This window comes from Mustela erminea, chromosome 12 (assembly GCF_009829155.1).
Source record: "Mustela erminea isolate mMusErm1 chromosome 12, mMusErm1.Pri, whole genome shotgun sequence".
Lineage (NCBI taxonomy): Eukaryota > Metazoa > Chordata > Mammalia > Carnivora > Mustelidae > Mustela > Mustela erminea.
The window spans coordinates 22423979-22449859 of NC_045625.1; the positions used below are offsets into that span (position 1 = coordinate 22423979).

A 25881-nucleotide genomic window follows, 5' to 3' on the forward strand; every position below is an offset into this window, starting at 1 on the left:
GGGGACTTAATCCAGTGGTTCCAGCTTGACTTCTCTGCAAGTACCAGGATGCTTTCTGCCTTTGTTTTCTCTCTCTCTTGTTTATCTCAGGCTGGAAGCAAGATGGTGTAGGATTTGCAGGCTTCTTGAGCACCCAAAACAGTATCTGGAGGAAAACTAGCTCGTTTTTTCATGTAAGTCTCAGGAATAAGGTAAATTTCTCCAGAATCTTCTAGTGCTTTCCTCTCATCTCCTTGGTCCAGACTGGATCACATGGCCGATCCTGCAACAGTCCTTGCAGCCAAGAAGACGCCATATGCTAACTGGCTTAGATCTGGGCTCTTGAAGCAGTCGCTGGCAAAAAGAATTATATTATTCTGCCTGGCTGGCCCCCAACTCACCAGCCATTAGACAATGAGAAAGAGGGGGAATTTATGTTAAAGGAAAACGGGGTAGACATTGATCTTTTTTCTCCCCCAGTATCTGAACCTCACTATTACCCCTGCCCCCCGTGTCTGAGGAATTTAAGATTTAGTGGAAGACAGAAGCCAATTTCCATGAACAGTGGAGACACCATCAGTTCTCTGACCTTCCCACAGTCAGGGCAGGGGCATGGAACGGAGGCTCTACCAATCACACATAACCACTTCGATGAGACTCTTTCTGGAACCCATGATGCCAAGATCCAGAAATGGCCTGAAAAATCTGTGTGAGTGGTTATGGGAGCTGGTTTTCAAGGACAGTAGTGACAACAGCAGATACGTCCAGTGAAGGGTCGCCATTTCAGCAAATGAAAGTACAATTAAATTTGAATTTCAGATTAAAAAACAAATAATTTTTAGCATAATTTTTCAGTTTAAGTCTATCTCCAGTACAGTATCATGGCACATACTTATACTTTTAAAAACTCATGCATTGTTTCCTAAAAACTCAGTCTTAATTAGGCAATCTGTTTTATCCAACTATAATCCAGTGGGATCGGCATATTCAGTGGCCAGGTGGCAAGAGAGCCCTCAACCAGACTGGGTTTCTGGCTGATTTGGGTTTGTGGTCCACGTTGCTACTCCCCTCCCCCTCACCGCCCCCTGCCCCTTGCTCCTGCTCCATTTCCAAGCCTCCTTCTGTCATTACCAGACATTCCATGAGAATCAATCATACAGCATAAGCTTCAGTTGCTTGCAGCTGTGAACTAGTATCATACAAACTGCAGCATACATTACAAAAATGTGAAAGTGCCCTTTAATGTTGATATCAGGATGAGAGATTAAGAAGACAAGGAACATTTTTAAAGCAGAAGCGGCATAGTACTGCCTTCCGAAGTCTGGGCCCTAGGGAACTAGGTGGTTTTTTGTTTGTTTGTTTTAAGCTTCTGCTTTATCAGTGGCTTGAGGAATTTCACAAAAATGCCTCCTGCTTCAACTGACCTAAGCGGAAACTGGCAACAATCCTGGAATGTTCGATGAATTATAAATTAAGGATTACAAAATTCGAGCATAATCACGTCTTTCCCTTATTAGGACTCTTCCTTTCCTTTAGCCTATCATGACTGATAAAATTAACTTCTTCTCATACAAATAATTACCCTATGATTAAGTTTAATAATATGAATACATTGAAAACCTATAACATGAAAAATGTTATCATTACTTCTTGGCTGCTACATTCTATTGTATTCCTTTTAACTTTCTTACTTTTCCAAAATAATATATTATATATATTATAAATAAATAATACGTTATATATAAATATATTTCCTCTTGAGGATCAGGGGTTGATGCTAATTTGCTACTTGTCCTTGGGTCCTATAATGAAGCAATTTAATTATGATAATGCTTATGAAACACTGGAAACACTGGCTGGAAACACTGCCCTTCTTTCTTCTCCAGATAGGAGAGAAGCACCTTGGTTCCAGATCATGAAATTTGTATCTTGCAGACGTGCTGGGGGATACTGGGTCACTTGGGCTACTGGCTTATGAAGTGATGATAAAGGTGGTTGAACTTGGTGCTTAGATGCTGGACACAGTCTTTCCAGTCTTTTCCTGCTTATTCTCTCACAGCTAGAGCTGCTTACGTGGCTCTAGAAGCCAAATTTGAAGTAAAGATTGTCCTAACAATTGATAATTTTAGACATACAGAGACTATAAAGACGTGGTGGTTTTGGGGTTTTTTTTTTTTTTGTTTGTTTTTGTTTTGTTTTCCTTATACCCAGCATCCCTCTCTCTTTTCTACATAGAGAAGTATAGTCCCCACATGATAGGAAATCTAAGAGGGCCAATAAAATCACAGCCTGCCATCCTGAAGAAGCTGAGTGGTCCCTGAAGATTCCTTCTACAGAATCCTATTTCTCATTGTCCCAGTCCAGCCAAAGCAGTGGCACATATAACCTTGGCCTCATCCCTTATGTGACCAAGAAGACTGATCCTCTCAACCACAACCAACAGGACACAATAAAACCTGGACAGGGGCTCCTGAGAAAGGGAAAAAAAAATTGCCCTTTCCCCCTGGATTTGAAGTGATAGGAATTTAGGTGTGAAACTACAGCAACCAAATTGTTACCACAGTAAAGAAGTTTGTCCGAAAATAGGGTCAAGCAGAGGTGGTAGAACCAAAGATAGAAGAGAAACTAGGTCCTGGTGACATTACTTGATCTTGATGTGTCCCGAAACCAGAGAGCTCACATGACAGATTACCTTTTTACTCAGCCACTTTGCAGGTCGTGTTTTGTTTCATTATGTGTTTGGTGGTCAACCCACATTTTCCACTAAGAGCTCATAGCTTGTCTTTAGGTGTTAGAAGTTAAATGTATCTGTTTGGGGTCTATGAATAATTTTGATAATAATGTTCATGAAGTAACCTGTTATTTCCTAAGACCCTGTCCCCAACTCAGGATTAAATAGAATTGACTCACGGGTCTGTTTGGTCTGTTTGGGCAGAGGTGGGATGGTGCTAGGTGACACATTTCAGTTATCAGATTTCTGATAGTTTTCCAAATGTGTTCCTGAGAAAAAGACTAAGTGGGAGTAACACTACAATTAATGCCCTGTAAATTAGAAAAGGGATAAATCAAAGAGGAAAGCTCAGTGTGTCTACAGTTGTTTTAAGAATTGTGTTAACATGGTAATGATGCCATAAACACACCAGTTTAGTATGAGACAAATAATTGGCTGGTTTCTACAATCATCAAGAAATAAGATGGAAAGGGCCCTGAAGGAAGTGGAGATAAAACCACTATACCTCAGCCCTCGTATTTCTACAAGGAAATTTTGGCTCCCAAGAAGGTCTGATTATAGCTGCACATCTGCTTTCCAAACAGATGTGTTTTTAGGAAAAAGACTGATGTTTTGGTCTTCGTGGGTCTGACTCCTATGTCTTCTTTCATGAGTTTGGAGTTGATCCCAAAGTGGGAACATTCTGGAGAGAGGACCTGAGGGAAGCACGATCCCGTGGCCGTGGTCAGCGTTCGTGTTTTATTCAGGGACCAATGAAGAGATCACTGAAGGGTTTCAAGTAGAGCGACGTGTTCAGATTTACACATTGTATGTAAGGGAACAAGAATGGTGGAAGGGAGATGGGTTACAAGGGTATGGCTGTGGTCTAGGTAAGGGATGGAGTGGTCGCAACCAGGAGGGTAGCAGTGGAAAGAGAAATGAAGGAACGCCAAGTGCTTTATTGGAGTAAAGATATCCTTTATGGGCAAAATAAAGATCACTTCACATCTGGTGTACATTGACTTACAACGATACATTTTTAAGTTTTAGTGTCTCTTCAATTCCCCTTTACTTCTGATAAAGACTCCAATTTCAGGACTTAACCCTGCTTCCCTGGGAGGAGAGTCATAATAGAACATGTTTCACAAACATGGGCCAAGTTACAATGATAATCAAAAGGTAAAGGCCAATATCACGTAACAGTCTGACCGATAATATGTTTATGTCTTGGCTTGTGACACTTTGACCATACCCTCAAAACTGCCATAGCAGAATAATCTTGAATGTGCTTATTGGGCCATTTAATTAATTCTTTGTGGGGCGACTGGGTGACTCAGTGGGTTAAAGCCTCTGCCTTTGGCTCACGTCATGATCCCAGGGTCCTGGGATGGAGCCCCACGTCAGGCTCTCTGCTCAGCGGGGTGCCTGCTTCTCCCTCTCTCTCTGCCTGCCTCTCTGCCTACTTGTGATCTCTGTCTGTCAAATAAATAAATAAAATCTTTAAAAAAAAAATTACTTCCTTGTCACCAAGTGAAGTCTAAATGGTTCTAGGATTTGACATCTGTTACAACCATGTATTTTGATTGAACGCTTCTGTTATGGGTTATGGATCCTAATATGTAAAACTCCTTTATGGGATCAGCTTCCTTCCCTTAAAGTTTACCCATTTGTAAGAATAATTGTGCATAGCTGGATTGTTAATAGAGCTCCACTGAATGATCTGGCTTACCATACCTGGGTAAGGAAAAGATCATAAAATATATGTACTTCCTGGTTGACTTGTGGTTACAGATTAACAAGATGTTAAGGCACAACTTGTTAAGGCACAAGAGTCAGGCTCACCCTTGGCTCTAGACCAGTGGTTAATGGCATTGGACAAAGATATTCTACTCCCACTAATGCACATGTTTTGGAGAAAGAAGTTTTCCAAAGTAAAATTACAAGAACTGGATTCACCTGGCTTCTGTGAAAAGGGTTTTGTTTCTTTTTCTTTTTCTTTCTTTCTTATTTTTTTTTTTTTTAGAATTTGTAGAACATATCTACTTATAGAAGATGATTTTGTGAAGGCAGAATAGATATCCTTATCCCAATTTTGTTTTATACTTCAATGGCTTCTAGTATATTCACAAAGTTGTATGATCAACCCCATTATCTAATTCCAGAACATATTTGAGACCTAAAAAAGAACCCCCCCCCCCCCCCGCCGCCCAAACAGCCTCCATATCCCTTGGTAGTTGCCATTCCCCAGATCCCCCAGCTTCTGGAAACCAGTCACTTCCTAACTCTATGGATTTGCCTATTCTGGCCATTTCAGACAAATGGAATCATTCAGTATGTAGCCTTCTCTGGCTGACTTCTTTTCTGAGCATGTTTTCCACGTTCATCTATGTTGTGGCATATATCGTAACTTTACTCCGTTTTGTGGCCAAGTAATATTCCATGGGGTGGGAACACTACATCTTCTTATCCATTCATCAGTTGGTGGGCATTTGGGTTGCTTCTACATTTTAGCTATCAAAAGTAATGTCACCATGAACATTCATGTGCAAGTTTTTGTGTGCACGTGTATTATCAACTTTGTTGAGTATACACCTAGCAGTGGAGTTGCTAGATCGTATGGTAACTCTATGTTTAATGTATGAGGAATTGCCAGACTTTTTCATAGCAGCTGTGCCATTTGCTTTCCCACCAGCAGTGTGGGAGCCTTCCAGTCTCCCCACATCTCCACCGATATTTGTTCTTGTCTTTCACATAGCAGTCTTAGTGTGTGTAAAGTAGTATCTCCTCGTAGTTTTGATTTGTATGTCCCTAACGATTAATGTTATTGAACATATTTTCTTGTGCTTATTGTCCATTCGTATATCTCCTTTGGAGAAATGTCTGATGCTTTGCCAATTTTTTTTTTCCACTGTTGAGTTGTAAGAGTTCTTTATATATTCTAAAATTGGGTCCCTTCTCAATTACATGATTTACAAATATTTTTCTCCACTCTGTAGGTTATCTTTTCACTTTCTTGGGTGTCCTTTGAAGCACAATTTTTTTTTTTATTTTGAAGAAATTCAATGTGTCTCATTTTTGGGGGTGCTTGTTCTTTTGGTGTCATATCTACAAAATCATGGCCTAATCCAAGGTCATAGAAATTTATCTTATGTTTCCTTCTAATAGCTTTATAATTTTAGTTCTTACATGTTGATCTTTGGTCCATTTTGAGTGAATATTTGTGAATGGTGCAAGGTATGGGTCCAACCTCATTCTTTTTGCATGTGGATATTCAATTATCCCAGGACCATTTGTTGAAGAAACTGTACTTTCTTGTATAGACATCTGTTACAACCATGTATTTTGATTGAACGCTTGTTCAATGGTCTTGTTCTCCTGCTGAAAATCAACTCATCATAAATAAATAAACCCAGGTTTATTTGTGGACTCTCAATTCTATCCTGTTGACCTATATGCCTATCCTTCTGCAAGTACCACTCTATTTTGAATATTGTAGCTTTGTAGTAAGTTTTGAAATTAGGGAGTATAAATCCTCCAACTTTGTTCTTTTTAAGATTGTTTTGGCTATTTTGTGTGCCTTAGATTTCCGTATAAACTTCAGGAACAGCTTGTCCACCTCAGCAAAAAAAGGCACCTAGGATTTGGACAGGGATTTTATTCAATCTACAGATCAATTAGGGAAGTATTAACTTAATAATTTTAATAATTACCTTAATAATATTGTCTTCAGTCCATAAACATGGGCTGTATTTTCATTTGTTTAGCACTTTAATTCCTTTTAATGAAGTTTTGCAATTCTCATTGTACAAGTCTTATACTACTTTTATTAAATTTGTATACAATTCATCTGTATGTAATTTGTATGTAATTCATTCTTTTTGAATTTTGTATATTGTGTCAAATCCTACATCCTTGCTAAACTTGCTTATTCTAGTAGTCTTTAGGACCTTTAGGAGTTTCTATATATAAGACCATATCATTTGCCAAGAGAGTTTTACTTCTTCCTTTCCAATCCAGATGACTTTTATCTGTTTTTCGTATCCAATTGCTCTGGCTAAGAACCCATAGTACAATATTGAAGAGAATCAGTGTGCATTTGGTGTGACAAGATGACCTCTTCGAACCTTAATTTTCTTCTCTGTACAATGGAAGAGTAGTACCTATTTCCTAGGGGTTGTTGAAAAAAGTAATGCAAGACCCCTTGCTCCAGACTTGGCACTTAATGACTATCACACATATGTAGAGTTATTCCTTTTCCTTCAAGTATCTCCTCTACCACAGTATTTTGAGCTCCCAATTTTATATCACATACCATGTTCCTATCTCAACTCTCTTGCTAGACAGTGTTCAAGCCCTACTCCCTACACCCAGGACTGGGATTATTTATTTATTTAAGTTCAGTATATATGACATGCAATGTCACATCAGTGTCAGGTGTGTAGCAGTGATTCCACAACTCCATACATCATGCTCTGCCTACCACAAGTATAGCCACCATCTGTTCCCATGCAACGCTATTACAGTGTTATTGGCTATCTTCCATATGCTGTGCCTTTTATTCCTCGTGACTCATTCATTCCATAACTGGAAGCCTGGATCTGCTACTCCCCTTCACCCATTTTGCCCATCTGTCCACCCTCCACCCCTCTGGCAACCATTGGTTTGTTTTCTGTATGTATAGGTCTGATTCTTTTTGTTTATTCATTTGTTGTGTTTTTTAGATTCCACACGTAAGTGAAATCCTATGGAATGTCAGACAGTCTCTGACTTATTTCACTTAGCATAAGATGGACCCTCTGGGGTCCATCTGTGTTGTTGGCAAATAGCAAGGTCTTATCCTTTATTATGGCTACTATTACATTGTATGCACGTGTGGTGTATGTGTGTATGTACATTTTTTAAATTAATTCATCTTGGGGCACCTGGGTGGCTCAGTGGGTTAAGCCTCTGCTTTTCAGCTCAGGTCATGGTCTCAGGGTCCTGGGATCGAGCCTCGCATCAGGCTCTCTGCTCAGAGAGGGAGCTCAGGGCTCTCCTCCTCAGGGCCCTGCATCAGAGCTCTCTGCTCAGGGAGCCTGCTTCCCCCTCTGTCTCTGCCTGCCTCTCTGCCTACTTGTGACCTCTCTCTCTTTCTCTCTGTCAAATAAATAAATAAAGTCTTTTTAAAATTAATTAATTAATTAAATCATCTCCTCATGCATACTTAGGCTGTTTCCAAATCTTTGCTATTAGAAATAATGGGACAATAAACAGAGAAGTACATATATCTTTTCAAATTAGTGTTTTCATTTTCTCTGGGTAAATACCTAGCAGTGGAATTACTGGAACATATGGCATATCTATTTATTTTTAACGATTTGATTTATTTATTTGACAGAGAACACAGTAGGGGAAGCATCAGACAGAGCGAGAAGCAGGCTCCCACGGAACAGCAAGTCGGATGTGGGACTCGATCACAGAACCCTGGGATCATGACCTGAGCCAAAGGCAGACACTTTATAACTGAACCACCCAGGTGCCTTTATGGTATACCTATTTTAAAAAATTTAAGGAACCTCTGTACTTTTTTCCACAGTGGCTGTACCAGTCGTAGTCTTCAAGCTAAACTAATGCTGCCTTCCTCTGCAGATGCCAGGGCAGTCTATCAAATCTTAGTGTATCCAGTCCTGTAGGCGACTTCTTTAAGATGCTGATTTCCAGAGATCTACCTCATCTATGTGTCTGGGTGTGGCCCAGGAATCTACAGTGTCAGCAAGTACCCCCAGCTATGCTGAACGAGATTGTCAAGGGCCACAGTTAGGGAAATCTATGATCTGACAAAAGCTTACTTTAGAAACCTTAGAGCTGCATTTTCTTCAAATTTGGACCTGTGCAATGACAACAAGCCTAGTTTTCCAGGCCACCAGGGAGCCTCAGACCAAGCTGACCCAGAAACCTGACGCAAGTTCATCCGTCACCCATGCCCCTTGTTTCTATTCTTCTGGATGATGGGGATGGATCATTTTTGCCTGTCGGGTCTGGCATCCATTTCCCCTTTCTCTGCTAATCCTCTGGATTATCCACATTCCTAGTCCAAATGGCTCAAGCCAGGCTGATGCCCTTGCTCCCGCCCCTACTCAAGTCAATGAAGGTCAGCCTCCAGGACACTGACCAGAACAAAGGAGAGGAAAGTTTTTCCTCTGGGATAGGAGGATGGTAGGGAACCTAAGGCTGGAGCTCCTTGGGTTAGTCTCACAGAAGACGGCGAGCCTACTGAGAATGAAACAGGAGAGACAGTGGCAATGTGACATCTTTAGGCCTCTGGAGTTCTTGGTAATATGAGTTACTAATTCTCTTTTTGGTGTGAGTCAGTTGGGGTTGGAATTTCTACTTAGAGCTGGGAGTTCTAATATACAGAACCAGCCCTTCAGATGGAAAGGCCTTGACGTCACCCTGTCTCTCCTCTTCTCCCACTACCTGTCTGCCCAAACAAATCTTCCCTCACTGGGCTGTCCCAAACAATTCCCCTGCACCTCGCTTTCCTCACAGAATGTCACCTCCTTGCCACAATGGGACACAAGTTTCCCACAAGTTTCCTATAGGTAGGGGGCTTGCTCTTTAAGGCCAGATCTACCCCACCTCATCTTCCTCCCTTTGGGGCAAAAATCCTTTTCTTGGGAGAGTCATGTTATAGAGTTCACTGTTCATTACTGCTTCCCTGATTACTTAATTCACGTACGACTCTGACACCTGTTTTACAGCCTCCCCTTCCACCTCTGCCGTCATTCCAGAGGGATTTCACCATTCCATTTAACAGCCTGTAATCATAGCTCATGTAGCGTTTACTGTGTCCAAGGCATAGTTCTAAGTAGCTTACATATATTTTAGCTCGCTCAACCCTTATAACAGCGTGAAGTATTATTAGCCCCATTTTATAGACGAGGAAACTGAGGCATAGAAAGGCTATTTAGACTTTTCTAGAGTTCCCCAGCTACTAAGTGGTAGAGTAGGGATGAGAACAAGGTGTCTAATGGCAGAGTCTGGGCTCTTAGCATAAATGCGAGCCTTCCAGTTCCCTTTTCTCGGAAACTGTGGCATTCCCCCATAGCCACTCTATATTGGTGCTGTGAAGGTGGGAGCAGTCAGAACCTCCTCCAACTGAGTCATTGTGTATCTGGAAGATCTTTGGAGAGATGTCAGCTGAGGGTGGTTTGGATGGTCACTGAAGACCTGTACTTCCCCTTTCGACAGCACAGGATTTATTGTCATCTCCCATGTAAACGTACCCACTATTACATAAGCCCAGAAGCGGGTGTTTAGGTTTGACCAGTGACACAGCAGCAGCAAAGAAGGTTATTTATTCTATCCTGGTACCCCATAAAACCTCTTTTCTGCTCCAATCGTCCTTATACTCTGTGGGAAAGCATTGAGACCATTCCTCAGACCACGACCCTTGTCCCTTGCCTTACTCATGGCCCTGTGCTCCTCAACCTTGTAGAAGCTTGGCAGGATGAGTTCGAACCCTCTGGTTTTCTTCCTCCCTCTGTTTACAATAGGGAGAAGGCAGGCAGGGGGGAGTTTCACCATCCCAGCCAATCACACCCAGAGGTAGCTCCATCCAGAGCTGCTCCCCCTGAAAATTCCTACTGAGAACCCCACACCAACATCATCCCACCTCCAAGCCTTCCTTCCTCTCTCCAGCTCAACAGTTTCACCACCTTCACTTCCTGCTATGACGCAACCCGCTCCCCTGCTTCACATGGCCTCTTAACCTGCGCGACCCAACCTGCAACGCACAACCTGCCCGACCCAACCTGCAACGCACATCCCGGGATCAACACCTCTGCTCCAGGTTCTATCACTGGTAGAAAAAACTCACCCAAATGTGTGTCCTGGCGCCCTTATAAATATAAGGTCGCCAAGATCAGCCTGTCTCCCCTACCCCCACCGTGACACCAAGCAAGCCTAATTAGTACTCACAACAGCTTTAATTATAACTATTGAGTACTTAACTACGTGCCAAGCACTGTCCTAATCACTTTACAAGTACTTCATTTAGTCCTCAAAACACCACCAGCATGAGTTAGGCACCAGCATGATTCCCACTGTACAGAAAGGAACACTGAAGCGCCCGGAGGTCAGGACCTGCTCAGGCCACAACGGCAGCAGCCCCGCAGCAGCCCCGCCGCAGGTACACCTGCCGCACAGCCCCTGCCAGCGGCCAAGCCGGTTCCCGGCCGTCTCTCCCGCGCGGAACTGCAGTGTCACGCTGGAGCAGCGGTTTCATGGGTCAAAGTAAAAGGAGAGGAAGGAGCGAAGAGAAGACAACCATCGCGATAAGCTCCAGAAGGGAGGCTGGGACGCAAAGATACTTCCTGGTCATCGTTACTCAGCACTTTGTGGGGTTTGCAGGGTTGGGGGAGCGGGAGTGTGGCGGGCCTTTTCGAGGAATCCAGCCCTACTCAAGCGGCCCCTTCTCGAACGTGGGAGCGTTCCGTGAAGGCCGCTGGCCCCTTCCCAGGTGGCCCTGTGGCTCCGGGGATGGCCGTCTGCGTCCCCGCTTCCCCCTACCGCGCACAGAGCCCGCGTCCCATAGGCCGCGGGGCGGCCGGCACACATGCCGACTCACATGCCGACTCACAGCCGGGCGCGGGAGGGCGGGGCAGCGGGCTGGGAGCCTGGGATGCTCCCTAGAGCCCCGCCCAGCGTCCGCGCCAACCCCGCCCCCGGGGGCGACTCCGCCCCCAGCCGGCGCCTTGGTGGTTCCGGAAGGCGGGGCGGGGCCCGGGCGCCGGGGCGGGAGCGAAAGGCCCGAGCGGGCGCGCCCCCGGAACACGCACGCCGCGGGCGCACGTCCGCCCGCCCTAGTGCTATAAAGGGAAGGCGGGCTGAGCGCTCCGCAAGCTCCGTCCGGCGTTTTGCATCCACTTTCATCGACTCCTACGGTCGCTTGTCAGACCCTCAGCCGCCAAAATGGTGAAGCAGATCGAGAGCAAGGTACGCGCTCCCCGGAGAAGGCCCGGGCGCGACGCGCAGCCTCAGTAGCTGGGGAGGGCGAGGGCGGGAGGTGGGCAGGCGCCCCTCCGCAGCCCGGGGGGAAGGGGGACGCGACGCCTTGGCCGGGGACTGCGGGAAGCCGGGGCCTGGGCGCGCTGAGGCAGCGGAGCATGCACCGGAGCACTGGAGGAGACGGACGAGGGCGCCCTGTAGGGCGGGCTCTGGGTGCCCGGTGCTGCCCGTGTCCAGCGCGCCGGGCGTCCCCCCTCCCCGCCAACGGCGCCTCCTGCACCCCGGTGCTCGGGAAACCCGCGTTGGCTGAGGGGATGGAGGCTGGAGGCTGCTTTTCTGGATACAGGCTGGGGAAGGAGATGGAGGGCCCCTCGATAGAGGCACGGGGTCGCGGGCCGCCACTCCCTCCCGGTGGGCGGTGTGATCGCCCACGCTGGGCGGCGTGAGTTTCCTTGGGAGCGTATCCGGGCCTGAGACCCCAGCTGCCTCCATCGGTGCCCGGCCCCAGAAATGGCGCGTGCTGGCCTCTGCGCAAGGGGGCGGCTCCGGGCTGCAGAACCCCTGGTCTGTCCGAGGCGGGCCCCGAGGCCCGAGCGGCCCAGGTGGCAGCGAGGGAAGTGAGGCCGGGGCCGCGCCCTCGGGACTCCTCCTCTAGCGGCGCAGGGCGTGTTTCCGGCAGCGCTGGCTTTGGAATGACTCAGTCCCCAAGACTGGGCCCAGGGGCCTCCTCTGCCCTGCCGGTCCGTGATTCACCTACGCTGGGTGGGTTTCGCTGCAGCCAGGAGTGCCCCCGAGGCGGCCGCGCCCGGCTGTGTGCTCGGCGGCCCTGGGGTACCAGGTGGTGGTTCTGCCCTGTTAGGAATGTCCAAGACCGTGTTCCATCTTCGAGAGTATATTGCAAGCCTCATACCCTCCTGCTCGGGGTAAATCCGAGCCCGACTTCGTGTCTGCTCTACTGCAGCCATTCAAGAGATGTTTGTTAGCTGCAGAGTCAGAAAAGCGAGGGGCAGAAATTGATGTTGCTGGAACAGTAGAAGACCCTTGGAAAGCGTTTACCTTGCGGTTACCTCCCATCCCAAGCCCTCGCCCGTCTTGAATGTCTGAACCTGAGAGGTGCTGGGTGGCTTTGGGAATGAAAGTTTCTCTATAATGCTGCCTTATCTTTTGGTTCCTTTAAAAATCAGAAAGCATATATGGTCATTGTAGAAAATTGAGCAAGAGAGCGATCTTCTATTTCCTAGAAGCCACTGCAAAGTAGTTGGATTATTTTATGTATCCTGTTTTGTTCCTGAGGCCCCCCCCCCCGCTTTTGTAGTTTAGCCTGAACCCTTTTTGTGTAGTTAGAAGCTTTGTAATCATTTCGATATCTGAACACATTCCTGAACATTGACGCAGTTTTCAGTGCCTCAGTGCATCTATTTGTTCAGAACCCTTTGTACAGAGTTCAAGCTGTTTCCTCAGGTTAGGGCCCAGTGATTGGGTCAAGGGGTGCGAACCTTTTATTTAAGGTTTGTAAATCCCCAAGAAGCATGTGAGAGTGGTCTTTCACAGCACCCTCCTCCACACGGACATTCTCCCCCTAACTTTGGCCAAATCATTATTAGTAAGAAAAATTGTATCTCCTTTGATTATTAGGGACTCTGAACTCCCCCCACCATATGTTGATTGACTCATTGTAGCTATCTGCTTGTCCTTAATCAATTTTTTACAAATGGCATGTCTTATTATTGTGTGAGCTTTTATTTTAAAATTAGCAACCCTGTCATTGGTTGGAGAGGTCATTAATACAGAATTTTGTTCCCCCTAGTTTTTATTCAGTACCTATTCAGTGACAGGTGTCAGTCTGGGTGGGAGGTGTTGTCCCGGGTCTGACTCCATCATCAATATAACCTAACAGGTGAGAACCCATAAAGGAGGGAGAAGACTTTGAGTGGTTTATAGTTGTCCATAAAAAGATTCTTATAGTTGTCTCAGAATCCATACACTACAAACAGAATCTGTTGACTCCCGGAACACATCTTTCAGCTTTTCCCTATTTTAGTTGTCATAGTTTTGGCACCCTCCTCCCCTCATCAATGAGAAGATATACAAGGGTGACCAGAAATTGGTTAGGGTATAGGGCGCGAAGACCCTGATAATAGGTGATCTTCAAGATTATGACCCAGGGACATTAATCCAAAATTAAGCTCAGTTCAGTGTTACTTGTAGATGTTGAGTACATTTTAGATTTTCATTCTGCTGAACTAAACTTGGTGCTGTTGGCTAAGTCAGCTCTTTCTGAGGTGTCATGGGTCAGAGCCACTGGTATCTATTTTAGATAAAGTGGGATAATGGACTGTCAAGGTGATGAGGAAGAAACCAACACACGGTTGTATGTTATTTCTTAAGAATGGTAGCTGCCCTTATTAAACTCCGACCTTCTATACATGGGCACTCTTGTGCTTGTTAATTACTTTTGGAATGGGTGTGTTTAGGAAAAGAGATACTAGACTCTGTTCTTATCTACCCCACATACATTGTTTTGTTTTCAGAATATTTAGGTCCATAATGGGGACCTTTATTGATCTTCCTTGTTAGTCTCTTAGTGTTAGACATTATGGATTGCTTCTTAGATAATCTTGAGTCCTTTTCAAAAGATACCTCTTTTAGACAAACTTAAGTGTCAGGAGAAGAGAATTTGTTGTGAAATTTACACATACCTGACTCTAATTCTTCAGTTAAGCCAAAAGTTACTGTTGAATGCTTCTCCCCCCCCACCCCAAGATTTTTAGGTAGCTCTGCTTGAATTTGATTCAGAATTGTTTGGGAAGCCGTTGAGCTTGTTTGTATAATACTTTATTTTGTAAGTAATTTACCAGGTGTTTATGGAGGGCCAACCATGTTCACAAAACAGTGCATGCATCTGACATTATCATTCCTTGATTTTTTTTTTTTTTTTTCCTTGTCTAACCTGGTTCTTGAAGTAAAGTATGGCTGGTTTGACTTTTTTTTTTTTTTAAGATTTTATTTATTTATTTGTCAGAGAGAGGGCACACAAGCAAGGGTAACAGCAGGGAGACGGAGAAGGAGGTTCCCTGCTGAACAGGGAGCCTGATAAGGGGGACTGGATCCCAGGACTCTGGGATCGTGACCTGAGCTGAAGGCAGATGCTTAAACGAGTGAGCCACCCAGGCATCCCTAGTTTGACATTTTTAAAAAAATCACAGTAGAGAAGGATCTGAATTAAATTCATCTGGAGAAACTTGATGGTTTGGAAAAATAATTTCTATAATTCTGACTTGTTCTCGCTCTCCCTCCCTCCCCGTAGCGCCCTCAATCACAAACATTTCCCCACACCCCAAGGTGGGATAGGAGCTTGCATCTGAGTAACTAGAAGGTTCCAGAAGTCAGGTCATGGGAATGCCACTTTTGAATTTTTTCTGCAAAACGCCTGAGGTAGAAATTAGAAGTCTAGAAAAGTAACTGTATTGCAGAAGAATTCACTTTGGTTGTTTTGTTTTGTTTTTAAATGATGTTTACTGAATAGGATCTGATATGATTCTTAGCTTTCCAGGGAAGGGAATGTTAGTTTTTAATTAAACCATTGTGTGACCAGCATTTTCCCCTTGAGGGAAAACCCAGACTTCAGCTACAGATACTTACGTTTTGGTTGCTCTCTGTTGCCCCCGTTTTGGTAGGTACTAACTGACTAAACTATGGTTGAAAAGGAGTCCCTTTTAACTAGAAGGTTAGGTTCCTGGGGTTACGGTATCCAAACCATTGGTAAATTATTCGGGGAGATTGGTGGTAAGGGATTTCTTGAGCATGTCTCACTGGGGGAATTTTATTTGACATATTTGTATTGCAAAATAACACCTAAGGAGAATTCCCTGCATGGAGAACTAAAGCTATCCTTTGTCTCCAGCAAGGGCAGAGTTTTGAGATAAAGGGCAAACAGCAACAATAAACAGTGTGCTCTCATCTCTGGAAACCCATTAAGGAGAGTGTGCGAATGCTTAATGTCCAGAGTGACCCTCTGAGTTTGAGGGTCTGGAGGAGGTTTATTTTCCTTAATATTTTCAAAGCTTTTGACTTGTTCCATTATAGACCATTTTAATCAAAGAAATGTGTTCACTTTTAAACTTGTTTTCAGTGCAAAATTCCCTGCCTTTGTGACTTATTTGATTGAAGTGACCCTCTTCATCATTGATGAGCATTTAGGTGCTTGTTTGCCATAGACCTAAATTTGATGTGGAAACCTAATAGAAATGTCTGTTATCATTTGCTCGGTTTGAATACAAATTGGTGAAGACATGACTAATGATTCACTATACACATCATGGTTGTTTCATCTTATTAAGTAACACTACACACTCTAGGACTTTTTTCAAATAGTTTATTTGGTTCATTTTAGTTTATTAATCTTCTAAAAAGCAGTAACTTTGAATCCTTCTTTGTGTCACGTTGTCTCGCATTTGATCAGGACTTTGAGGTATTTAACCAGCTTTTCTTTTTTTCTTCTTAGATTGCTTTTCAGGAAGCCTTGGTTGGTGCAGGGGATAAACTTGTAGTAGTTGACTTCTCAGCCACGTGGTGTGGGCCTTGCAAAATGATCAAGCCTTTCTTTCATGTGAGTATGAAGCCAGTTGTGTTTTGTTGTTGTTGTTTTGTTAAGATTTTATTTATTTATTTGACAGAGATCACAAGTAGACAGAGACACAGGTTGGGGGGGGAGGCTCCCTGCTGAGCAGAGAGCCTGATGCGGGGCTCGATCCCAGGACCCTGAGATCATGACCTGAGCCGAAGGCAGAGGCCTAACCCACTGAGCCACTCAGGCGCCCAGCCAGTTGTGTTTTTATAAGAGTTTCTGTATTTCTTGGGTTGGTGGTAGCAAAGCTATGAAGGGACAGTGTGTGTGTGGTGGTGGTGGTTATTTGGTCTGAAAGTAACAGTGTAACAACTTAAAGGACACCTGGCTGGCTCAGACTATGTAGAACATGGGACTCTGGATATCTTGGGGTCTTGAGTTCAAGAGTGCTGGGTGTAGAGATTACTTAAAATCTTTTAATGTAAATGTAATACTGTAACAACCTAATTTAGTTTTGGCATGTGTGTAGTCCACTAAAGACAACTGTCAAAACTTAATTTGGTTGTCTTAAGTGGTTTTTCTTTTTCTTCATGTTGGAACGCGGGCCTTTTTTGAAATTCAGGCCTCAAAAGTGGATGTGCCGAATTCTTTTATGCCAGGAGGAATTTGTATCGGAGAGACCGTATGTCCTTTGTGGTTACCTGGTTCCTAGTCTGAATTTTTGGATCTTTAAGTAGTAGTTTCTACTTTTATTATTTTCTATTAAAGAAGCTCGAGTATCGTGACTTGCCATTACCCAGTTCTGAATTTTTCTGGATTTTTCATTTTAAATTTTGCAGTCCCTCTCTGAGAAGTATTCCAATGTGGTGTTCCTTGAAGTAGACGTGGATGACTGTCAGGTATGTGACTGGAAATCTGGAATACTACTAACCTTTTCACCTTGGCCTTTTTCTCTGAATTGCAAGTGCTTGTTTACATACATATTGAGTAATATGACAACTACAGTCCCAGCCACAAAAGGTAATTGTGCTAATTAGGAGCTTATCTAGCTACCAGGAGCTATGTATATCACATCCTAAAATAAGCATAAAAACAGATGGTTAAAGCTTCTGTACCTTAGCAGTCACCTTTTTAAAAACTAATACATTCATTTTGACACTGAGATGCTCAATAAATCGAAATTGAATTTGAATATGATAACTAAATCCATAGACTTAAAATTTGGGAGACCACTCTTAGGATTCTTTGTGAACTACTGACCTGAGAGGGTGTAAACACAGGCTCACACATCTTGCTTGTTTTTAGTCAGTTAGAAAACCCGGTGTTTTAAAGAACAAATACCAAGGTGCCTGACAGCAGAGAGTAATTTGGAGGGAAATTTGAGGGTTGATTTAATTTTACAAATGCTTCTTTACAACTCTGTGTACCCGGTACTCTTCCACATGCTTTACAAGTATTGATTCATTTAATCCTTGGGGCCATGCATCCCCCTTTTACAGATAAGATAGGTTGTCCATGGAGTCACAGTAAGTGGCAGAGTCAGGATTTAAAACGAGGGCCTCTGGCCTGGCCCTTGCTCTTCAGAGGAAGCTCTGGCACAGGGTGGGCGCAGATCCTGCTCCTGGCCCAAGACCTTCCCCTCCAGCCCACTGAACTAGGATAGCTTGTTCACATTCAAGAACAGCACCTCGAAGTTCTTTACAGATATGTGGACATTTTTCCCTTATCCCTGGGAGGCAGGAGGGGTAAGGGTAAGACGTGGCCCAAAGGGTGCCCACCCAGGTTCCAGGCCTGGCTCAGGGACTTCTGCTTTAGGCTAACCTTAATACTTGCCTCATTAGCCTCCTAGGGTGGCCTTTTCATTAAGCAAAACTTAGAGTGTTTAATAAAGGTACAGAGTTTATAAAAACAGGTATATGGCAGTACCTTTAAACCTGTGAGGACCTACGATCACCAAATTATTTTGTCTTAGCACATTTTCTGATTCCATACTCATGCCTTTCCTGGTGGGGTCTTCTCGTCCTGGCACGTTTTCCATTCATACCTTAGACACTAGCTGTAAGCTTCACATCTTCTCCAGAAACCTCTCTCCACCTAGACTAGGCTTTTCGTTCATCTGTGCCTCCGTGTTGTCCTCTGCCCCTGCCCCCATTCCCCCCACCCCCTGGCATATATGATAGTAGAAAGGGAAGGATCCCATACCTAGACTGCCTGCTTTACTTTCCAGTTCCATCTCAGCTGAGCCTCCGTAAAACAACAGTGTTGACCCGGCATCCCGAAGGAGTTGTCAGGATGACGTGAGAGGATCCTTACGAAGTGTCTAGAGTAGTGCCTGCCTGTGTTCAGAGAATCTTAACTAGTAGTAGTCTTTTTGTCTGTCCTTTATCGTTAGTCTCTGTGAGTTTCTTGAGACCAGAAAGTCTGTCTTACTTACCTGGCTGGCACGCAGTAGGTATAGAGTGAGTTTATTTTATAAGGTAAAGTGAATGTTCCAGAGTTTTAAGAAAAGGAGGGTATAGAGCAGGTGCCTGTGAACATACTCTTGCTCCCCACCTAAACCTAACCTACAGGCATTTTTTCTCTGCGGTCATTTTAGCCAGGTAGATAGGGTACCTGGAAGGTACTAGAGAGATTTGGTGACTGGTCCTGGGACCCTGTCAGACAGTAAGCGAATCTCTTCAGTTTTTATTGGAAAGGAATAATAACCTGTGCTCAATGCTGGTTCTGTCCTTTGATCCTCAGGCGGCTGTGATAACCGCCTTGATTAAAACGCCCACAGAACAGCCGAGGGGCCTGCCGCACAGGAGGAGGGAGGGGTAGGTCAGGCCGAGCATGGGGACCGTGCACCTTGCCAGACCCTGGACAGGTGTTCTCAGGGCTGGAATCCGAAACCTTGAGGAAGAAGATATGCAGAGCAAGCAAGGCCTTTTGTGGGGCCGAACTCTTCCTTCATATCTGATTAGCGTATATACCCTCAAACTTTCTAGACCCGGAGTGACCCTCTCACAAGTTGAGGACCTTTCACTTTGCCTCTGTATTCTAAAGACTGAGCAACACACAGTGTTTTACTTTGAATACCTTTAATGATACTATTACAACACCATCTGAATAGCCTCATCAACCTGTTGTAGAGTTAAAAATTGAACTAATTGCAGAATCCTTTGGTCACATACATGTAACAGTGTCTACCAGCTCCGACTCCCCAGGCCATTCGGAATTATTCTCTTAGCAAATTCTGTCAAAGCAGCTGATTGACAGGCAGTAGTTTTTCCTCATGGAATTTGCAGGTCTTGGTAAAGTCATCCCCTTATTTCGACTCTAAAATAGAGACAAAGGATAAAACGTACTTCAGTCACATTTCTGAGAATTAGGTCATATCATTAATGGATGAAATTTTTAACAAATGGACTAGTCTTTAAATTTTTGTGCAGATAATTCCCTGCTGATGAATTTCAGACTTCCGATACTTCGTAGTGTCTTTGGCATAAGCAGTGTATCATTTTAATAGCAGGCTCTGTAAGCACTTGAGCATGAGGAAGTTACCTTTTAGGTGTGATAGATTCAAACAGATTTTTCCAGGCCCTGGAAAGATTAGGAGGTATGGGCATAATGTGATACACAAAGAAAATTTTGTATTTATAGAAAAGTAGGAGTACCAGTCCTTTTGAAAATGATAGACTTGACTCTAGTACCAATTCTGTAGAGGGTGGGAGACTTAACTTTGTAAATTAAAACAAGAAACAAAATAATTTAGACCTGATAATTGTGCAACCTTTTAGAACATTGTGTGTTTCTGTTTTGATTAGATGAGTTAATAGAAGTGACAAAAGCAAGTTTAAAGTTACTTTGGCCATATGGAGTTTTAAGCTAGAAAGCAATGAAACTAAACTTAGTAAGGTAAAAAGTAGTCTTATTACACTTACTAATAAGTCAGATTGCACAAAACTATAGGGATGGGAAACGGGTGGGGGCAGAGGGCTGGGGGAGGATTGGAGTTCGGAGGAGCTGCTGAGGAAATTTTAGGGGAGCGAGGGAACGGTCTGTCTTGATTTTAGTGTTATGTGACTGTGCACTTGTCAGAATTCACTGAACTTAAACACTCCCTAAAAAGTGAATTCCATTATATTCTTAAAATTCCAGATTGTTTATAAAACCAAGTTGGTGGCATCAGTAGGAGGGGGCTAGTTTTATTTTTAGGTGAAGAATGTGATAAAAATATCTTTACAGTTGAAGTTTAAGGACAAATACCTTTAGAGTCACTATTAAGACTAGGCAAATTAAAAGTAGTAGTAGTGGAAAGGAAGAGGTTGAAAAGTCCGTAAAAGATCTTAGGTAGGCGTACTGTGTTCCTAGATAGTGACTCGGCATTATTAAAACGTCAGTATTCCCCAAGTTTGTCTGATGCAATGTCAACCTGATATTTTGGGGCCATTGATTAACATTCTGAAATAAGACAGTCAGGAAAGTCCTGGAAAGTGTTTGTAAAAACCTTAACTGGGAGAGAAGTCGTGGGGGATAAGAAAGGTCAGGCCCCATAAAAATAGTGTATTAGCTGCATTTACTAACACAGGGTGGTCTTATAACAGAGTAGGCAGGTATACCCATGGAATAGACTGTAAAGTTTAGAAAAAAAAATTTAAATGTGTATTAATCATTAACCATTTGGGGTTAACGGGCTGCTGCTCTGCCTCATTCTTTAGATGTCTTCTAGGTTTTACTTGGATATAAACAAAAATCCTAGAAAATATTGAACATACTTAGAGAAGTGATGGACATTGTTAAGCACGTTAACTACTCTGGTTCTTGTAGTCTCAGGTCCTTAACTGTTTTCCTCTCTTGCCACTGAGGAAATGGGCCTGGAAGAATCCTGTCACAGAAGGGAAGTCTGATGCGTAGGCTAAGCTCGTGTTTTTAAGAAATGGCGTAGAGAAGGGCTGGTGGCAAAAATCATGATCAATACTGACTAGTCGATACACTTTCACATTCAGAGGTCATTTCAATATGTATCTAGAGCTTTTAAAAGGAACATGTTTGGGGCACCTGGGTGGCTCAGTGGGTTAAAGCCTCCTCTGCCTTCGGCTCAGGTCCTGGTCCCAGGGTCCTGGGATCGAGCCCCGCATCGGGCTCTCTGCTCAAACAGGGAGCCTGCTTCCTCCTCTCTCTCTGCCTGCCCCTTCGCCTTCTTGTGATCTCTGGCTGTCAAATAAATAAATGAATCTTTTAAAATTAATTAATTAATTAATTAATTAAAATGAAAGGAACATGTTCTTTTTCTTAGCAATTCTGCTTCTAGCGGGGGTGACCAGAGTGGATGCAGAGATGTTTGTATAGGCAGGTGCAAGTGTTCGCTTGAAGCAAAAATCAAAGCCTTTTACATATTGACCATGGATTAGTTCCACTGAGGCCATGTTGATAGGACCATAAAAACTGTGTACTTTTTTGTGGGGAAAAGTCCACTGTAGGTATGTTATACTGTATGTGTAGCCTGCACACAGCATAGGTTTTATAAAGAAAAGCATTTAGATACAATAGTAACATGTTTATAGTAGCTAGTTGAGGAGGAATGGTTTCCCGCTTCCAGTTTTTCTGCAGTAAAGGTGGATTATACTTATGCAAGTAAAAATGATCTTCCTTAATAAGCTTAGCAGTATCACATTAAGGTTTTGTCCTAGGATATGTCAGAGAATTTATTCATAAGGATGATCATAAATTGCAAGTAACAAAGCCTCACTTTGGGGAATTAAGGTTTAGAATCCTAGATCCCTTTAAAAGAAACAAAACAGCAAACCCCTTTTATACCCAATGAAAGAAAACTCTTTAAAAATTTACCACGTAAAGATTTGACTGTAATTTTTAGAAGTATTTTAAAAGTCTTGTTCATACTCTCTTCTCTCAAAGCATGGGCACCACTTCTGAGCATTCATCTTTTTTCCAGTTTTAGGATTTTGTTGTACATTAAGCAGTTGTGCCGATGTAGGAATGCTGGGCTTCTGGGTAGGTGAGGGGTAAGGCGTCTGGAATCTGAGAACATCGATTAGACTATCCCTTTCATTGACTGGGAGGAAACCTGTATCTTCTGCTGATAAAGCTTTCTCATCAGAAATTGTGATGACTGTGGAGGTTCTGTTTTACCTGCCTTTGTGTGTGACAGCAGCTCAGTCATGCCCCCGGGGGTTTCTGTTTGGAAGTGGGGCAGAAGACGGCTCATCCTTCCAGGTGGCTGCCCTTGTTCTGTAAATGTAAAATGAAGGCCCAGCTCCTGTGAGGCTCTGCCAACTGCCTGCGTGAAAGGTGATTTCCAGCCAGGGGCTCCCGTGTGCACCAGAGAGGGAAGGGGTCGAGGCAAACTGCTGTTCTCCCCAGCGCTGTGCGGGGTGAGCCCGGTGTTCCCAAATATTCAAGTTCAAGAGGTAGCTTCTGTTGCAACCCGTGCAGAGATTTGCTTTAACCTCTTACGTGAGCCAGGCAGTATATCTGGACCTGATTCAGCCCCCTAGACTACCAATTTTCAATCTTTGACCTAAGCCAGTCCCCCTCCCCCCTTCTAACTTGTCTACTTCTGATTTCCTGAATCCTCATCCATAGTCCTTCCGGAGCCTGGTCATGGGCAGTTCATAGTCTCCCTGTCAAGTGTTCACCCTGTTTTCAATCGTGGATGTTCTTGCCCAAGGGAATTACTGGAATTGTAGAATCTTCGTTGTGGTGGTAACTTCCCTAGGCATCCAGAACCCATTAGCCATTTTTATTCCAGTCATTACTGTCCTTGTGCCTCTCTGTCAGCCAGCGTTTAGAGGAAAAGTCAAGGTTATCTGGAAGGAATTCCTCTAACAGTGGTGCTCACTCTCCTTCTTGCCCAAGCTACCAGCAAAGCAAATTTATAAAGCTATAAAACTCCCTTTGTTTTTCCTCCCCAGTCTTAGTGGAGGAGATGAACTCAGGTTGGCATGCTGCCATTGCTTTTTACTCAGACGCCTGCCCCCGTCCCCTTTAAGTCCTGTGCCCTGCCGAATACTAAGCTAGAAATCACCACGACACCTTCCTTTCCTCAGTAGGCTCTTTGGTTCTTGCGATCTGGTTCTCAGAATTCAGCCTCCTTGGTTGCTGTCCCTCACTGCTTTGGGGTCTGCCGTTCTTTCACAAGCCTCTTGAGGACCAGGCAGACATCCCGAATGGATCTCTTGATCCAAAACTCTTGTGCAAACCAAACCACTTTATGGGGTATTTCCCCCAGCCCTTGTATAAACAAAGTATTGAGGGGTGTTAGAAGTTCTCCTTTGGTATACCAGTTACAGAATTAGGATATGCTTGATACTTCGGGGACCTTTGTTCACGATGTGCAGCCAGATATAAGAACCTACAAGTAAAGGTTTAGTTAAAAGCAGAAAGAAATGGTGTAGAGCTTTGTCTTTGGGTTACTACGCCTTTGTTCTAGAACAGTTCTTTGGTGAGTAAATTATTGGTCCTCTTGCTAAGGCTGTGTTTTAGTCTTCATGACCATCAGCTGTGGACTCCACTACCAGAAGAAGATTGGAAAAAACTAGGAGCAAAGAAGAACAGTACTAATTCCGAGGAATAGTTAAGATTCTAATCCTGAGTATCGTTACAGAAGGATCTGTTATTACTCCTTTAAACTTGAAATAGCCAAGATATAATTGGGTTAAACAACTCACTGGGTCATTGTATCTGATGCATTCTGCTTGGTGGTGGCCCCTCCAGAGGGGGGTGCCTATTAATCTGCATTGAGAATATAACCAGTTTGCCTCTTCTGCCGCCATTTCATTCAGTCCATCAGTTTTCATATGCTTAAAAAATACTCTAGTGCTGACTTTTGAGGTATATGACGGGGGAGAAATAGTCTGGTTAGAGATTACTTCTGTCAAAGCTCAACACTCAGTCTTAATTCTTGCCTCTCCCTCCACAGGACGTCGCTTCAGAGTGTGAAGTCAAATGCATGCCGACCTTCCAGTTTTTTAAAAAGGGACAGAAGGTAGGTACACCGGACCTTCTACCCAGCTGGCCAATAGGAAAACAGAATAAATTAAGACACTGTAGGGACCTAGACCTTCACGTGGAAAAGCCTGTCCCCATTTTCTACTTTTAATAATATTTAAATAGGTCATAGTGCATGCTGTGACATCCAGTTGAAAATTGATCTTTGTTAGAACTAGTCACTAATCCCATGATTGGTGCTTCGTATTTTTTTAAGTACATTGATTTTTGAGAGATAAATTTTATCTGTCTTAAACACAAACTGGGGGATAGTGGGGGAGAGCTTGTTTTTAACCTAAAATGTGTAGCTCTAGCTTATAACCAGTTCTTTCAAGTAAGATTACACTTCCTCTCCCTCTCCCTCCCCTCTTATTTCCCTGTTCTATGATATCTCAGTCACAAAACTACATCTAACCACAATTCAATATTTTCTTAACAGGTGGGTGAATTTTCTGGAGCTAATAAGGAAAAACTTGAAGCCACCATAAATGAATTAATCTAATTATGTTTTCTGAAAACATAACCAGCCCTTGGCTGTTGAAAACTTGTAATTTTTTTTTTATTTACAAAAAGTAAAGATCAAGTATGAAGACTCTATACCCAACTGCCGCCTGATTATAAGTGACAATAAAATATTAATTCTGCCCTTTTTAAAACTGTCTGGTGTCTTTGAATAGCTTTCAGAATAAATGAAATGTGGCCATTAGATGACATTTAATGTCTTAATTTCATATACTCTTAATTTCAATAACTCTTTAGTGACCTTATAGGCCACTGATTAAAAATCTTTTGGGGGGGGGGGCGCCTGGGTGGCTCAGTGGGTTGAGCCACTGCCTTCGGCTCAGGTCATGATCTTGGAGTCCTGGGATCGAGTCCCGCATGGGGCTCTCTGCTCAGCGGGGAGCCTGCTTCCCTCCCTCTCTCTCTCTCTCTCTGCCTGCCTCTCCATCTACTTGTGATTTCTCTCTGTCAAATAAATAAATAAAATCTTTAAAAAAAAAAAATCTTTTGGGGGGCAATGCAGATAACAGGTAGTATGTTATAATTGTTTGACTCCTCTGAGCAGAGAGAATCACGTTCTCTATTCTAGCAGGTAGATCTGCTGTCTGAATGATCCTCAGACCAAAATTGAGGTCCGTCTGTGAAGGAATTTTCTCTGGTTTGAGATTCTAGTCTCAAAACGTCACAACGAGCTGCTGTTTAGTCAGTGGAAACGGAGTCCAGTTCTGTCCATTAGCAGTTCTTCACGGTTAGCTCACAAGGGAGTTCTGCAAACATTGCCATGGGAACTATCTGAAACTGATTCTGGAGGCCAGATAGACATACTGACTTAAGTGGTAAACGGTGTAGAAGTTGCTGGTCATTTCATTAAAGAAATCTGTCTTTAGGATTTCATAGATCAGTGTTACAGACTAGAGAGCCTAAAAATAAACCCACACGTGTGTTCGGTCTGTGATATCAGGGTCCTGAGTTCAATCCCCACATTGGGCATAGAGTCCACTTAGAAAACAACAACAAGGGGTGCCTGGTTGGCTTAGTTGGTTGGGCAACTGCCTTCGGCTCAGGTCACGGTCCCGGAGTCCCGGGATCGAGTCCCGCGTCGGGCTCCCAGCTCCATGGGGAGTCTGCTTCTCCCTCTGACCTTCTC

General features: G+C 43.7%; 1 protein-coding gene and 1 long non-coding RNA gene across 4 annotated transcripts in view; one reads left to right on the forward strand and one right to left on the reverse strand.

Annotated features, from left to right (window-relative positions):
• Nucleotides 1–11526: 11526 nt before the first annotated feature.
• On the forward strand, nt 11527–24889 carry TXN (thioredoxin). Of its 2 annotated transcripts, none has more exons than XM_032307564.1 (5): nt 11527–11665; nt 16182–16286; nt 17084–17143; nt 24166–24231; nt 24673–24889. In XM_032307564.1, exons 1-5 carry the CDS (start codon nt 11642–11644, stop codon nt 24733–24735), a joined length of 318 nt encoding a protein of 105 aa, XP_032163455.1. In that variant the 5' UTR covers nt 11527–11641; the 3' UTR covers nt 24736–24889. The 2 variants fall into 2 exon arrangements, with proteins under 2 accessions (XP_032163455.1, XP_032163454.1); XM_032307563.1 differs by lacking the exon at nt 24673–24889 and adding an exon at nt 24317–24374 and having other exon boundaries at nt 24166–24284.
• The window catches only part of LOC116570433, a 41171-nt gene continuing 34553 nt past the window's right edge, over nt 19264–25881 (reverse strand). For both annotated transcript variants that reach the window (XR_004277427.1, XR_004277426.1), the window contains one exon: nt 19264–19562. This is a non-coding gene — a long non-coding RNA (uncharacterized LOC116570433). The remainder of the gene's footprint in view (nt 19563–25881) is intronic.

Excerpts from the sequence above, each read along its gene's own strand:
- TXN (XM_032307563.1), top strand. The coding sequence starts at position 11,642 with ATGGTGAAGCAGATCGAGAGCAAG. Across the intron at positions 11,666-16,181 it reads TGAAGCAGATCGAGAGCAAG|ATTGCTTTTCAGGAAGCCTT; the intron begins GTACGCGCTCCC and ends TTTTCTTCTTAG. Across the intron at positions 24,285-24,316 it reads ATAGGAAAACAGAATAAATT|AAAAGCCTGTCCCCATTTTC; the intron begins AAGACACTGTAG and ends ACCTTCACGTGG.